We start from the raw sequence: 17,494 nt of genomic DNA, 5'->3' as shown, positions 1-17,494 counted from the left end.
TAACTGTGTGCTGAAAAGTCGACCGTTAATTCATTAGCGTGTCCTATTGATTTAACAGCGCTCTACGTGCAGCCGACGCCATATAATTATTGATCGATAACGATGCTCTATAAAAGAAACAATTACAAGCCATCGGTTAATATTCTTCCTCCGCTGCATTCTACATTCGAATGCACAAGTAGAGTAAATGTTGTCGTTTTTTATTTCGCCACAGGGCAAGAGTACCGCACGTGTCGTGATTATCTTCCTTTGTTGCTGCCAGACATACACGAGGAAACCATCCGTATACAGGAATAATTAGTGTCTTGCTATTGTAGAAATATCAAATATTGTGCTTTCGCAGTAAAGCGCATAACGTCCACCGAATTGAAAAAGTCGGTCTGTCAGGTCACGAATAGTAATTCGCAATCTAAAATACTTTTAAAACTTGAATAGAGCGCTGTGTGCGTGTGCGCGCGCGCGCGCGCGCGCGCGTGTGTGTGTGTGTGTGTGTGTGTGTGTGTGTGTGTGTGTGTGTGTGTGTGTGTGTGTGTGTGTGTGTGTGTGTGTGTGTGTGCGTGTGCGTGTGTGCGTGTGTGTGTGTGCGTGCGTGCGTGCGTGTGTGCGTGTGTGTGCGTGCGTGTGTGTGTGAGTGCGTGCGCGCGCGCGCGTGTGTGTGTGTGTGTGTGTGTGTGTGTGTGTGTGTGTGTGTGTGTGTGTGTGTGTGTGTGTGTGTGTGTGTGTGTGTGTGTGTGTGTGTGTGTGTGTGTGTGTGTGTGTGTGTGTGTGTGTGTGTGTGTGTGTGTGTGTGTGTGTGTGTGTGTGTGTGTGTGTGTGCGTGTGTGCGTGTGTGTGTGTGCGTGTGTGTGCGCGCGCGCATTTTCTGGGCTTGTCGGCCTGTGGCCGGTGATCATATAGTAGCGAAGTTGAAACGCATTATTCAGATGTGCATTTATAGTTAGCCAACGTATCTAGCAGAGGACGGGATTTTATCAGAATTGAAATGCATTCACAGCGCGGCAAAATTCACAGGGTGTCATATGGAAACGAACAAAGTAGAGAGAAAAACCATAGAAAGAGATGATCAGAAGGTTGACTATCGCAATAGTACAAAGAAAGAAGGAAAGAAGAATTCAAAACGCAGACAGTGAGTCGTCCAGACAGTGCGTTGTAGGCTGACAGGAAGTTAAAATTTAAATGCAGTATATGGAAAAAAGGAACAAGTACGGGGCGTCAGCTAAAAAGAAAACAAATTTGACGATCATCTCAGGTTTTGTAAACCTGATTACGTATGGTGAACGGAGACCAGTTTTTCGGCGGTTGTTTCTGCTTCACTGATTTCTTCCTTTGAGCGCGGGCGGGAGTGAGGATTTCGTACGTCTCCAGAGGAAAACTTTTTTCTCAGAAAATAATTTCTACCTACTTTTGCGAGATCTAAAGTGCGGCATTCAAAATGACATTGCACTTGAAATGTTGCGACCAGCTTGTGCACTCTGTGTTCAGTAACCACCGACGCAACCACCACTGCTTGCGTTTTGATACTAGAAAGGAACCGGGAAACGAATAATGTACAGCCGGGCTCAAAGGTCTAATTCCTATACTCCCGTGAAGAGGACTTCGCTTCTGACTGTTACCCACTCAGTAAGGATTTTGTCCGACAGCGCTACACAAAGCTCATTATCGACGCTGCCGAAAAAACAAATTGGCTGGCGGGTTAGCATTGCTGAGCACAAAATATTGTGCGAGAGCGCGGCTCTTTGCTGATGGACACCACTTCCACGTACACAAAAGCGTGGTTGAGGTTTCCACTGACCCCGGGCGCCAGTTAGGCGCTCTTCCTTTCCTTAGAATCAACGGAGTCAATAAATTCTTCAGGAATCAACGGAGTCTGGGAGCATTACATGATGTAGCACGCGCTACCATCGGCTGCCTCTTAAAAAAAGCAGTTTCTTTTCTTCACATTTTTGTCCAAGCCATTGAGCTTTTGCCGACTCCTAAAATTCCCTGCCTTCACCTTTGGTGCAACACAATTGAAGACAGGCAGCATAGTCATACTCATGGCAAAAGTTGCTGCTAACTCGGGGGCAGTTGGCAGTGTCATGAACGGAGGACAATTTTGAATGCAAACATAATCAGCGTTCGTATGAACCTCATTATGACCTGCGTCACATCCAACTAAAGCATGTTTCAACGCCAAATCCCATAGTCCTCTAGCGTATCTCTCTACCACAAGACTCAAACTTGACTGTCACAGACCTCAGCCGCTTTCAAAGACCAGCTGAGTACAGCTTTCAACGCGCCGTTAGGAGAGTTTCCTTGCAGGAGCGAGTACAACACAGGGGACAAACGGGCTCATGGCGAAGGATAGTGTCCCCATCGATGAGTGAGAGATACTCGTGCACATGATTTGGCAGAGCTTCGATTTCACATATAACACACCATAGGCATGTCGTGTTTTCGAGCAGCATTTGTGAAAAACGCTCATTTTACACAGTAACTGCATTAGGCTACATATTCTAGTTTCGCGCCGCTTTCGTCGGTGTCCTCGTCGTTGGCGTCGCTGTGGTCCGGTCCTTATTCGCCATTTGGCAACAAAAAAATCGACAGATTGATAGATAGATAAAGAGGAGGAGGGAAAGGCAGGGATGTTAACGAAAAAGGGGTTCCGGTTGGCTACCCTGCACTGGGGAAGAGGGATTAGGGGGCTAAAAGGAGGAAGAGAGAAGGAAAAAAGGCATAACACACACACGCACAACGCTGTCACAATCTGTCACTCAATCCAGTCGCTCTCAAGTAGGCAAAGAGTGTCTTGTATGGCTTGAGGGCAGTCGACTGCCGTGGCCACGGACCGAGGATCATTTGCTCTGTTAATGGGCGCTGATCGAGGTGGTCCAGAGCATAACACAGTGTATGTCTTGCACTCGCAAATGCAGGGCACTCACAGAGAAGATGAGCGATGGTCTCGTCACAACCACAGCTCTGACAGGCAGGGCTGTCGGCCATCCCCATCCGGAAAGCATAGTAATTGGTAAATGCAACACCGATCCATAAACGGCATAACAGTGTTGCGTCGCGACGTTCGAAGTTACGAGGAGGACGAAGGCGCAGTTCAGGGTCCAGTGCCTTCAGGCGGAGGTTGCAAAACTCTCCCGTATTCCACGCTGAAAGTGTGAGCTCCAGCGCCAAAGGGCGAAGCCCACACGCAGCGTCAGGTCTCTATATTGGGATCCTCACTGGAAGTCCGTCGTTGTGAGCAGAACGCGCAGCCGCATCGGTCTGGTGATTACCGCTAATACCACAGTGTCCTGGCAGCCATTGAAAAATGATGTCATGACCTTTGGAAACGGTGCCGTGGTACAGTAGACGGATCTCAGCAACAAGTTGCTTCTCTGACCCGCGGCGTAGCGCAGCTTGCTGGGCTTGAAGGGCTGCTTTAGAGTCGGTGAAAACCGTCCAGTCATGTGGAGGTTCTTAACTGATGAGCTCTACCGCAGCCCGTAAGGATGCGAGTTCCGCACCAGTTGAAGATGTTGGATAGGTCGTCTTCAGTTTCATGAAGATGGATTTGATCGACAGCTATAAACTTAACTAAAAAACACTATCCGAAGCTTTTTTTTTACAGCTATAAACTTATCTAAAAAGCTTTCGGATAGTGTGAGCGCTAACTCTTTCTTAGTGTCCACACTCTGGCGAAGGCCAACTTGGGCAACAGAATTCAAACTGGATGCGCTGACGCCCAGATCGCGACGCAGAGTAAACACCTCCTAAGTCAAGAGTCGGCCCAGTCAGTCATATACGTATATGCTACATGGGCGATATGTTTTTGATCAGAACTGATAAAACAGCGACATTGAAGTGCAAAATAGAAACCCAAGAAAACATTTTAAAGATATAAAGCAATGGCATAATTGTATGCGCTGACGGAAACATAGAAGGGGAAGTTTGTGTGCGTTCCATTGGTCATTAGCAAATTATGTTGATTTATCCTGATGCGAAGAGTAAGCTTCTACAGTATTATCAAAGTAAAAATAGAAACCATGTTTCAAGATTTTTAACCGAGGAGCACACGACAGTTCGCAGTCAAAATTAAAAAGCCAGTGAAAGATACAAATACATCTCGTGAAAAAAGAAAACCTTGCAATGTCGCTTCAAAATGAATGGGCCATAAAATATGATTGAAATCTCTATTTCGCCCCTAAACCAAATACTTTCAAATCCCCGCGACCTCAGTATCTTGAAGAAATTTCTTAAGGTGAATTTTTTTAGTGATCTCTGTCAGCTGAAGGCAGAGCTTACTATCTACGGATGCCCTCGCGCAACTAATATAGTGCCTCTTTTTTGCAATTTTTGCATAATGGTGTAGAAGGAGAATGCTTTACAGTAATGCTTACAGTCGGTACAGTCCGCAGGAGATAGCACTAGCAAGAAGCAAGCTATGGGCAAACACTGAAGCATAAAGTAACTTGATACTAGATGTTCCAGCATGCTTGCCTTGGCTCCGTTTCTTCAAACTGAAATCTGTGGACCCAGTTATATAACAGTGCTTCGTGAAAGCTCCAACCGAGTGATGTTAAAACACGGCCTTCGGAAATCATACCGTTTTCTCCTCCCGACTCCTACGGGCATTCAGCATATTTTATCCAGCTCGCCTTCAGTTGATCTATGAACACCAAGACATTTTTTTGACGACGTGTCAAAAGGCATGCCCATGATAATAAAGGCAAGATATGAAAAATTAATTTCATGTTGCCACGCACATCTGTGACGCAGAAATAAGTGTACAATGTTCAGAGTTGTTGAAGAATACTTCTGTGATCAGAAAAGGGCGAGTTCTATTGCTCCTGCAACAGAGCATCTGGCTGGTTGAATTCAGGCAAAAGAACCAAGCGCGAAGAGAGATTCATACTTTTTTTCTCGTTCTTTATAATCTGGATGCCACTGGCCAGCCAAGGCCGATGCCGAGTGAAGGGCAAGAAAACGTTGATACGCGGCTTGAATATTTAAATAAATGCCAAATAAAATGCCAGTACAATCAGGATATAGCAAAGAACAACTGGAAAGTGCATTTCACAGTCTCTCTCTAATCATACCTTTTAATCGAGAAAATATTCGATATTGTAAAACAGCAGCTTGAAATGTAATACATCTTGGTAGAATTTCAGGTAAAATACACATTCTTAGCATCTAATATATTATACTACAGTGTGCTAGATATTCCAGCGTAATAAAGTTTCCGACTTTCTTGCCAAATATTCATTCAGTAAGTGTTAAAACGGAATATTGGAAGGCAAATAACAAACTGGAAAGAACAAGTCAATGATCACTGCTGCGGCAGGTGAGCTCTGTGTAGACCGAATTTTACAGACCGCTACCTCACCGAAAGTTTGTGATCTTTCAAAATATAAAAAGTCTGGGCAGTCGTATATAGAAGTACGAGCACGACACAGAAAGAAATGCAGCGAGGTTTACTCGTCATAATACCAAGTTGGTTAACTTACTTTTAATAAGATGACGACAGAAAGCAGCGCACGGCAGATTAAAGAAAAACAGAACACCGCTGGATTTTTGCTTCGTTTGCGCGTAAAGGATGATTAGAAGACAAGCTGAAACCGTTGCTGAGTTCCAGCTGACAGTAGTTAGGGTTCTCTATTAGACTGTTACGCTGTAAATAAGGAAGTCACCTCTGCATTATAACTGCCCTTTCATAATTTTAGTGCTATGGTTATGCTTAGCTTCTAGACACACTTATGGGAGCACTCGTTGAGAATCTCGACAAACTGTGTTGCTTTAACACGGCACAGTATCGGACAGCGGCTTTGTTTTCGTATTTCACCACAATCATATTCTGGCTCCCCCGACAAGGAATCGAAGCCCACATCCAATATCTCGAGCATACAAGATTAAGGAAACGAGGGGCTCTTTATGACGTATCACACAGCAGTCAAGTCCAATGTCTCCTCATAGTGAATGACGTAGATATAAAAAAGCTATGCGATCGAAACCAAGGAGCCATACGGGAATTATTTTGCTCAATCACTTGTGGTGATGTATATGGAGATGGTGAAATAATTTTATGCCTGAAAGAGAATTGATTACAAACTATTAAATTTGAACATATGCCGCCATTGCTACTCCTACTCGCGACCTGCGTATGTCGGTTACCGTACTCAACCAAATCAGCAATGATGGCGGCTTTACAATATTTTACTGTTGGGGGAATTTATATAGCGGGCAACCTAACCTTGAGGGTGTTCACCAGGGCCACCTTCGTTTACTGCGGTGGACACAGAACGTCCTGTTTTACCGCAAGCGACATATGTGGAACTTCATCGAGCGGTGAGAGAGGCAGTTGTGCCGGAGACCTTTTATGCTACATATGGCATAAAGACCACGAGGATGAAAACCGAGGCCCCCGTTAAGCTCTTGAGTATACAAGTTAAAGGAATTGTGGCACTTCATAGGACGTACATATGACAAGAGCAAACAGTTAACGATACCAAAGAAAGCATAATAGTTTTTATTTTTGTTCTTTTTTCCACTTTCTGGTCAATTTTTGAGACACAAAATGATTGCACTTTTAATTCCCTGTACATTAAAACCTTAAATAAAAAAATAACACTCCCTTATTTTTCTGTGTTTAGGCTACTGTTCGATTCTTTCATATGTATGCCGTAGCGAGCCACACATTTCCATACTCTTGCCCGCTCTATAACCAAACCACGACCTCGGTTCGATGTTGCATTAGTTTCTTGCATAATACTTTTTAGAGCTCCCTATCTGCTTTTCCTGTATAATTCATTGATCATACTCTCCTTTTCGTCCGCTAGTAACTCTAGCCAAACCAATGTCATCTGCTTATCGTAGATTGCTGAGATAATTTTCGTTAATTCCTAATGAAATTTCTCAGTCCAGTTCATTCCCTACATCGTGATAACACGCTGTATATAGTCTATAAGAGATATGTCTTCTTCCCTTGGACAGTGCCTAATTGGTATTTCATCATTCACTCTGTGAAGGATTATGGTGGCTGTGTCACCACAACGCATATGTCTGGTATATTTATAGACACCTCTTAAACATCATTGTTTCGTAATGCCTCTACAACTGCTGATATATCAGAAGGTGTCATTAAAGAACAATTTTCTTAGCGCAAGCCAGGGAAAACCTTGTACTCAATGGTCAAAACAGTTGGTACCCAGCTATACTTTGTACTGAAAGCCGCCCCTCCCGTTTACTGGGCAGGTGCTCGACCCACAATGCCAACGCTGCGGTTCTTTCTGAATAAAAATCTTTCTCCTAACCATGTGATACTTGAAGAACTTCATTCATAAATTTTAAGAAAAAAATGCTTGCGATCTACTCGCGGAAAAATAGTTTCGTTATCAAGGTATGCCCACGATGCAGAGAAGAACCCCTCGTTTCCAAATCTGCATCCCAGTTTCAGCTGCTGACACAGGGACAAACGCGATTATATATGTATACAGCGCCTTAAGTTGCGCATGTTTAAATAGTTGATATGGACATATTCTGAATTCTTTTCATTGATATGGAGTATTAGGTACTAAATGCGCTCGGATACCTACCGATAGGACTAAAAAACACTTTATGTTGTCAGCTATTTTACTTACCAATATAGGAGACTAACTGGCGAGGTAAAACTTGAATTGAGAAGAAAACATGCGCTTATTAGCCGGGGGAATCGCTGCTACTAACGGGAGGCTCTTCCTGTGGTAGCGGATGGTCGGTGTGGCGCGGTCCAGTGGATCGATGAATAAGTCTATACGACGCGCGCCAATGAGGGTGAATGATGCAGATATTAGGGCTTTGAGGTTTGTAGTCACCTTTACAGGTTTTGAAGCGAAAGCTACATTGGCCACGAACTCGCAGTTTCACCGTGCTAGCAGTCCCACCGTGGTCGCACCGTACCACGTGACCAACCACGTGACGAACCACGTGACCAGCCACGACTCCAGATCTTCGCCATCTGGCGTGACGTCAGTGGCTAACCAAGCTATTTGGTAGCTTTCGCTACGTATATCCTGGCATAGCCAAGCTAAGCCACTCCCAAATTTTTCACGGCACATTTCGTGCTATGTGAATTTTATTTACGCAATTTTTTACCTCTCACTTCCACTAAAAGGTATAGCACAACCGGCTTCGCACTACGTTTAAATTCCTTGCCGCTATCCTTGAGCGGGCCACTCCGTCAATTTTTCGATTTTCACAGATGTTAACTGCAACTTCCTCTGGATTAAATACTGCGTTTCATAAACGACGCGGCTGACAACGGTTTAGGTTTTGCAAAATAAATTTAAATACTAATACCCGTCTACCCGCTTCGACCAGAACAAACAGCCACTTTCTACCCCCACAGCCTGCCTAATGTCGTCACATTAGGCATGGCCCAGCAAGGAGCGGACGGACAGCGGCCTGGTTTCCGGCAGCTAGCAAGATTTGTGAGTACAGCAGTTGTATTTGCCTCAATTTTTGTGCGTTGTGCTTTCTTAGGGGAGCTGTCGACTGTATTTGTGTTGTAGAGTTGTGGAATGGGCGCGAAGTGCTCGGAAAAGAGTGTCAGAAAAGAGTGTCGCAAAAGAGTGTGGAGTGTCTCCGCGAAGCGACAAAGCACTTCATGAGAAATAGATTTATGCTGTGTAGTGCATCACTGGTCCCTGACTTGAAAGGCGACACGTTTTCCTAGAACAGTTTATGCTGGAGTTATACAAATAGAATCTATTTATTAATGTGTTCTTCGGCATCGTTACGAAGCACTGCAGGTGGTTGATGAGTCGGACGCTCTGCTAACGTTGCCCTAATCAAGCCTGTTAAGCTGCCTATTTCTCGGTGGGGGCCAGCTATCGAGAGTAACAGAGAGGTGGTAGGTTTGACATATAGACGGACGGTTTCTTTAGTTTTTACTAACATGTACATAAAATGAGATGTTCATGCCTGCTCATGGCGCCGGCCACTCCTTTGCAAATAATTGAAGAAATACACTTGAACAGGTGATATAGGGCTCAATAAAAAAAAGCTAGAACATGCACTATCCAACAGGCAAATAATGCAATGTACACTCCACGAATGCTAACATAAAATAGAATTACTGCGCAGACAGACAAACAAGAAAAAGAACGAAGCGACAGGACAGAGCGCTGGCAAAAGAACGCCTGCAGAACTAGAAATATAACTTTCAATCCTGTCGCTTCATTCTTTCCTCTGTTTTTCTGTCTGTGCCGTAAATATATTTTGGATATGAACCAACTATCATGCAAGAACGTTCTCGCAAGAAATATCAGGTTTGTTATTTCATACAATTAATATTGGCCGTAAATTACCAGAAGTAGCGAACACGAGAAAAATGTGTTTAAATTACTGAAAGCTGACTCACGCGGTTTGCTGGGTATTCGCGGGCGTTAGACGTACCTACGAAACTGCATCTGACTCATTGAAAATCATATTTCATTGGTGCAATTATTATGAATAATAAATTCAGTGTGGACGATTACTAAAGCTGATTCACCGTCGTACTAGCAGGTTGACCGAAATATGCGGCTTGAACCAAGGTGTCACCATGCATAAACAGCGCCCAAGAATCTAGCGAAAGCTTAAGATCTTGTGGCACTAATGATTCAGCTGCACTCAGCTTTGCTCATTCATCCCCCACTTGTTAGGCAGGTTTATTGGTTAATGCTGTAATCATTCTCAAATGCGTCCACAAACCATGCAAAACTTTTCTCGTACCTTGTAACATATCCTGCACTTGTATTTCTTGGGGCAGGTTTCTTTCTAGGTTATGGTTCTCCTTTCTGGCTTTACCCCTTCCTGCAACCCTCCTGATTACAACGCTCATTTAACTTAAATCTTTTTAACGGCAAAAATAGCGTTAGTGGTTTAAAAAGAAAAGATTCCACGCGCTGCGCTGGACAAGAATCGCAAAGAATTGCTGTTATCAGGACGTTTTTTCGTGGTGATAGGTCGTCGGTAGTCAGCGGTTAACGGCCATTTATTTCTATAAAAATCTATGTCCAGCCATTATTTCACCATTCCAGAAGATCTGAGGTCAGTCTTCGTCCGTGTCGTTCTGTCACCGATTCGCTTTCGGCCCTGTGGAGTGGCGCTCAGATCTGGTTTGCTTGCAAAAGAGGCGTCATCACTGACTTCACGCAAAGAAGCCCTTCTGGCTATGCTTGAGTACTTCGAACTCTGTTCAAAGTTTTTATCCTTATTATATTTATTGTTTAAGAGTTTTAAAAATAGACGAGTGCTTTGTTGAGAAAATCCTCCGCAATACAAATTATTCATCAAATGAGTGCAATAAAAACTCGCCTCAGTTCGTCAGTAAAATAGGTAGAGAAACTGTTAAAAACGATTTCTTTTTTGTTTGCATAAATATGCATAGTCAGAACGTGCGCAACAACATTGAATCAGAAGCTTCTTCATTTATTTCATTTACGCTTACTCTTGTCCGGATCTCCTGAGGAAAAAAACTTTGTGACAGGTTACCATGAGCCTAAGTTTACTTATCCTAGTAACGAGTACACGGCAAACGTCGCTAATGCAACATTAGCCTTCCCAAGCTCAAGTACAAGACAACGCTACCTACGTCACCAGCGAAAAGTGCATGTCCTTTTTTCTAACACAATGGCGGTAAAATACCGCCTTTCTGCCGAACGTACTGGACGCAGCCTATAGCGTCGCCAGCAGTGTAGCCGCCAGTTGGCGTCCCGAAAGTTTCATGTTTGAAAAAGCAATATTTCGTGCACAGAAAAAAAAAACGATTTAATTTCTTCAATTTCTTACACAAACTACAACCACGTTTTGGCTAGGCTTGTACTGCCACCCATTGTTGCCGACATGATGATCGCTGCCCGCCACTGGGGTCTTATCCGCACCGTTCAGAGATTTCAAATTCAGCAAGCAAAAAAATGACTGATGACAACTTTACCATCTATAGTAGTACCAATAGGTTAAGAAAACACGCTATGCTTTCTGACCAGCAATCTGGGCTCAAAATCGACCTTAACAATGCGGAACTTAAAAACATTATTCTTTTTTTACCCTTCTCTAAACAGGCTCTTTCACATCGTTCGCCGTCTATTTCTTCAGCCAAGAAAGCGCAGGTAAGAAAGCGGCTACGTTTCGACATAAAGTTCTCGGCCAATGACAAGTATCTACAAAATATTTTGATACGATTGCTACCTAAAAGCAATTTCTAACAATATGTAGTATGACATCAGCGTAAATAAAATGTTTTCCTCAAATTAACGCCCCTCTTTTCCTACTGATTCTTCTCACAACTGGCTTTATATTGTAGAATGTAAAAATGTCATGTGGTACTGCGCAAACGTTTATAGAATATGTAGCGATGCATCTGTAAACAAATTACTAGACTCAGATTCTCAAAACTGACGTTGGAATTGCCCTAACAGCAAATTATGAAACTCCGTCTTGATCTCACGCTGGGGTTGTGTAAATCTGAGGGTTCTTTTTTAGTCTACGGGGGAGGATAAGGAGGCAAACATGATACAAAAAAAGAATAGAGCAAACGATTAACAAAATGAATCATAAATGCATGAGTGTCAAATGTAGAAGAAAAGGAGGCCTTTACGAGAGGTTTCTTTAGATGGCGCCAGCCGCACCAGTGGCGCACAGGTTGCGAATCAGGCACGCTAGAGTTGAGTTGAGTTGAGGTGTTGAATGCTGCAGGTAGGGTTAGCCTTGCTTTATCTGCCGGCAATGGCTCCACCGCAGCGTCCCTTCTATATTAACAATGTCGCATCTACCCCGCTATGTGCACAGACTCTTATAATAGCACAAATTCTCTCCCGCAGTCACCATCTATGCACACAATCAATCCACACAGTCCACATCACAGTCCTCTCCAGAAGTCACCATCTATGCCCATATTCAGTCACAGTAGAACATAGGCCATTGTAGTGCCACAATCCATACACACCTTCGCTCACAGCATAACGTAGTCCACTCTGGAAGACACCATCTACGCACACATTCAATCACAGTAGACCATAGTCCGTTCCTGCTGTCACCATTTAGAAACAAGATCCGTGTCCTGCAGAAATGTTAAAAGAAGGCGTGCAGCCTCCCTTCTGCATTTCTGGTTTCCACTCGGGTAGACAATGTCCTGAACTGTGCTGTGACGGGTTCCTGTCTTCTTGAAGGAAGCGGACATCACATGCCTTTCCGCGTTGTACTCTGGGCAGTACATAATATATTGTTCGATATCCCCGCACACACCACATAAAGAGCAGAGCGGAGACGATGCTATGCCGGTCTTATGTATCCATGCAGGAGTGCGAGCAGAGGCCGTGCGAATTCAATGTAGAAGGGTCACCTGAGATCTTCTATGTCCCTTGGTCACACATGGCTTGTGGGACGTACACCACAGGGTACTGAAGTGATCGAGCACCATTTTCCTGCAGAGACTTTTCCATATTGAGGTACTTTTTTTGATGGAATCCTTGAGAGAGCTTTATGGGCGAGACTGTCTGCCACCTCATTACTGTTGACTCCTATGTGAGAGGGCACCCATTGGAATTGTAGAGTAAAGGCTCTGCTGTGCAGATTCTGCACCAAGCGCGAAGAGCTTAGAGACAAGGCGTCAGTAGGGAATCCGCGCTCTAAACTCTGAAAAGCAGATTTTGAATCAGTTAGGATGGCAACAGGTTGAGCCGGACAAGACCCTAACTTCCGTAAAGGCGCCTCAACAGCAACACTTTCAGCCGTTGTGGAGGATACGACAGCAGTAAAGCGTACGGACCACTTACAGTCCAAAGAAGGATTGTAAAAAGCCGCTGCGCTAGCTTGTTTGACCTTGTTCGCAGAACCATCCATGAAAATTTGAAGATGGCAGGCATACTCTGTTTCCAAGTGTTCCAGTACAAGCGAACGCGTTGCTGCCAAAGGAGAGCTGCGCTTTGCACTCACATGGGGAATTGTGACCTTACAGTCGAGGGTCGGAAAAGACCAGGGGGGTTTCAACCGTTTCCTTTGCCTTTGGACTATAATGCCTAAAGAACTAAGAGTATTGAGTGCCAATAAGCCTTCGACTTATATCTCTTGCAGAGCCGCTGGAGAAGGGATCACCCAGCTATTGTCTCTCCTAGGCGGTCAAGATGCATTAGTAGTCTCTGAGAAGCGATAAGGCTAAGAGGTTTCGATAGGGACTCATGAAGTACTACCTTATTCGCAGCCGCCTGGGGAACTCCTATGGCTCTTCTTAGGCCCTTTCTGTGGACAACTTCGAGACGTTCAAGTTGTGATGCCGAGAGGGAAATGAAAGGTAATTGATACATTATGCGACTGACCACCAGCGCTTCATGAAGTTTGACCATTGAATATGGATGGTTTCCCTCTTGCTCACCTGCAATTCTACGGCTCACATTGAGGCGGGAAGATATAGATGAAACAATCGCGTCTACAGCTTTTCGCCACTGTAGACGGGAGTCAATAATGACGGCCTGGAAACGCGTGTGGTTGAATGGACGGATGCAAGAGTGACCGAGGTCCATCTTCAACCGCGCTTGACGTCTTCCTACACCTGGAAACAGAACAAAGCCGGATTTTTCCTCTGACAGAGACAACCCCACACCTTGAAGGTAAGCTTGCGCCGAAAGTAGAGCCTGTCGAGCTATCAGGGATAATCGCTTGTGTTGGTAGCCAGTAATGCTAATACAGATGTCGTCTGCATAAAGTGACATACGCACTTGCCTGCCACTTTTTTCAACGAATCGGGTAGGCCAGCCATTACGGGGTTAAAGAGCGTGGGGGAAAGAACACTTCCTTGAGGCACATCTCGTGATAGAACCCGTTCGGTGCTTAACGTACTCCCTAACCGTACACGAACCGCGCGATCACTTCTAAACTTGTAAATGAATCTTAACATATGGCCCTCTATGCCCATGCCTTGCAAACTGTTTAGAACTGAGCTCTGAAGCACGCTGTCGTAAGCTTTCGCAACAGCAAGAAAAATGGCTAACGTGGAAAGGCCGAAAGCTCTCTGGTGTTCAATGTGACTGATCAAGTCTAAGACGCTATCTTGGGCACTAATACCTCGGCGGAATCCTGTCATACATGTTGGCAGTGCCTTACTGTCCTCAAGCCACCACGATAAGCGTTCATTTACCAGCTTCTCCATCAACTTAGCTACACAGGAGGTCAATGACACAGGGCGATACGAGGGAAGGTCTGTCATGTCTTTGCCAGGCTCTTCAGTACTGGAACTACATGTGGCACCTTCCATGACGGAGGAACATCGCCAGTCTCCCAAACTCGATTGATGAAGTTGAGGAGCTCCTTTCTGAGTTGCAAGGGCAGATTATTCAGCTTTTTATTGGTGATGCCGCCGGGATCTGGTAAACACCGGCGCCGCAGGCCACTGAGCGCAGTCTGAAGCTCACGAAGCGTGAACGGGACGTCCATGATAGACCCGGGGGAAGCAGGTGGTGTATATATATATCTATTCCAGAATCAGCGCGTACGAGTGCGTCTGCAAATTCCTCTGCCAAGCACGCAATAGGTTTTTCTTTGCGTATTGCAAGAGCTTGAAAAGGCTTCGAAGGGCGAGATTCTCCAGCAAGGTTGCCAATAACTCGCCATATTCTCGTCATCGATGAGAACGTAGTCAAACTAGCACAGAATCAGGCCTATTGCGACCTGTACACCTTGTTCGTGTGCCGTCCAATAGCATAATTCAGCCTATTGAAGGTCGCCTTCAGTTCCCTGTCGTCCTTCTTCCGCACGAGTTGGCGCTCCACCCTTCTCGCTGCGCAAAGTTTCCTGAGTTTTAAATCCGGGGCCGGAAAATGATCAGGTAACTTGACCGCCGTAGTTGCGGCTAGCTTACTGGAAATCATTTTGTCAACAACTTCACCAGAAACACGTTCTAGGTGCTCTCTGTACTTGTTCCAGTTGACCACATTGCGAATTTTAGGGTCATGCATACGAAAGTCGGCAGCAAACACAAAAATCGGATATTGATCACTTTCCATGCGGTCAGGCGCTGTTGACCACCTCACGTGGACGTCAATTGATTGCAGTGTCAGGTCTATAGCTGTCGCTGAAGCTGGTGGCCGGGAGAAATTGAGGCTTCCGTCGTTGGCACCACACTGGTACAAACTGTCAATAGCGTCTACGAGTTTGCGTCCACGGGAATCCGTGTTCCTGTCACCCCAGACAGCATGATGGGCGTTGAAATCACCGCAGATGATTCTAGGAGCTGGGCAGCGGTCGCAGAGCTGCTGTAGAAACAAATCCAATGCTACCTTCTTCCGCGGAGACATGTACACGGATGCAATAGAAAGGGTTCGAGAGCCGAGCTGTATTCTCACAGCCGCTACCTCAATGTCATCCGTGTAAAGATCGGCAACACTTAGAGAAACATGTGGAATTTCCATTATTATGTAAAGCGCAGCACTTCCTGCAGGAAATGACTTAATGCTGCAGTTTTTATGGGCGACATATCCAGTCAAACGTCTCCCGCTTGGCAGGCCAGCTTCTGATAGAGCCAATATTGGAACACAAGTCTCTTTCAAGAATAGTTTTGGTTCAGCTAAACGACTTAACATCCCAGTGCAGTTCCACTGCAATATAAACGGCACTTTTCAGTGCATATGAGATGCACGAGGTTTAACCCCAACCATTTTAGTTCGCAAGGAATTTTGCTGCAAAGATGGTAATTAGGGACTCAAAAGAAAGCACCAGCTGTAGGAAGTTCTTCAGGTTACCAGGCGCCTTCGCTGGAACATGTGAACGCAGGGCCCCAAACAAAACATGAAGAAGGTCAGACATACTTTGATTTTTGAGCTCCTTATTTTGCGCAACGCACTCACAACATCTAAAAAAGATGCTGACGGGGACACACTCTTGGCCGCAGTAGCTGGTTTTTTTGTCACTTGTGCATATGAGGGTCCCCCTTGCCGTGGAGTCTGGCTGTGATCCGGCCGCTCAGGAACAGAGACACCTTTTGCTGGAGGTCGAACAGCCGACTCGCGCGCACTGGGCCTTGGTGTCTTGCTGGACTCAGGTCTCTTAGGGACATTGTTGGGCAACGCAACAACATCAGACTCCAACACTGTGAACTTGTCTAATCCTGGGACAGGCGTCTCAGTCGGTGGGGTTTTTGGACCAGAATTAAAGGATATCCGACGGTGCAGAGCGCTCACATGGAAGCTGCAGCCTCCAAAACTCGCCAGATGATCGCCACCGCAATTGGCACAAGCCAAATCTGCCTTGCAGGTTTTAAACTCGTGGTCGCCTCCGCACCGCTTACAGCGTCGATCCTTTGTGCAAATTTTGGCCACGTGCCCAAACCGGTGGCATATAAAACACCGTGGAGGAGCTTCAGTCATATCTGCCACTGCGTGTTTTGTGAATCCCAGATCAATTTTTTCGGGGCGCTCTGAGTTGGCAGCGAACGTCAACACGATAGAGTTGGTAGGTTTCGCAGCCCATTCTTTTCCTGGAGACTCCACACGACGCACAAGTCGTTTCACGTGCAGTACACCTTGTGGTTTCGGATAATCAAGTAGGCCGCGTTCTGAATACCACTGTGGTACACCCTTAATAAAACAGGTGTTCTTCATGTAGGAATGATGCAACCGCATGTTAACTTTGATGCCAAAAATCTGAGAGCTCTGCAGGAGCTTGTCAACCTGCTCTTTCGTCGAGACATTCAGCTGAAGAGCCCCGTGCATGGTGAACCGACTTCGAATCGGAGCTGATCCCAGCAGTGATTGAGTGGCCGCGAAAAGTAAGATGGGATTCTTCTCTCTTAAATAAACCCCCTTTTCTGTGGGTTCTACCACTACCGGGATCCCTACCGTTCGTTGATTGCGATGACTCACCAACTTGAAGCCCTCGTTGTCCACGTCAGCCATATCAGCCACTGACTCGTCGTCGTCCACGATCGTTGACTCAGCCCCACTAAGCGATGAGGTATCGCTGGACGGATGGTCGTGTCCATGTTCTCGTCGCTCCACAGCCTGGGAAGCCATGGCCGCCTCTTCCGAGCCAGCCTCCTTTGAATGGCGTGGTCCCTTTAGGCTTGCCGGCGCCGAAGCAGCCGTACTCTTCCCGTAGGGACAGTACCGCCTTGAAGATGCTGCCGTCCTCGAATAATAAAATAAAACTAGGTAAATTAGGGAAAATGAGGTAAATAAACAGACCTGAGGCGACAGGTGATCGAACAACGTCTTCTTCTTCAGGCACGCTACCGCTGCGCCACATAGGCACGTTCCTACAGATTGGTTAAAGCGGGGCTTTCTATGTACTCTCGAGAGCAAAAGTGATATTCTCCCCACAGCACTTAGCGGAGCAAGTGGGTGGATGGGTGGGTGGATGGATGAATGAATGGACGGACGGACGGACAGACGGATGGATGGATGGATGGATGGATGGATGGATGGATGGATGGATGGATGGATGGATGGATGGATGGATGGACGGACGGACGGATGGATGGATGGACGGACGGACGGACGGACGGACGGACGGACGG

The 17,494-nt window shown here is 45.7% G+C and overlaps 1 protein-coding gene across 1 annotated transcript in view; it reads right to left on the bottom strand.

Annotated features, from left to right (window-relative positions):
* The window catches only part of LOC144103487 (venom metalloproteinase BumaMPs1-like), a 71,730-nt gene extending 54,739 nt beyond the window's left edge, over positions 1-16,991 (bottom strand). Inside the window, exon 1 of the mRNA XM_077636190.1 lies at positions 16,888-16,991. Coding sequence (XP_077492316.1) covers positions 16,888-16,991 — 104 coding nt within the window. The remainder of the gene's footprint in view (positions 1-16,887) is intronic.
* Between the last annotated feature and the right edge of the window lie 503 nt (positions 16,992-17,494).

Source organism: Amblyomma americanum, chromosome 9 (genome assembly GCF_052857255.1).
Source record: "Amblyomma americanum isolate KBUSLIRL-KWMA chromosome 9, ASM5285725v1, whole genome shotgun sequence".
In the NCBI taxonomy this organism is placed as follows: Eukaryota; Metazoa; Arthropoda; class Arachnida; order Ixodida; family Ixodidae; genus Amblyomma; species Amblyomma americanum.
This window is presented reverse-complemented; position numbering and strand designations above follow the sequence as displayed.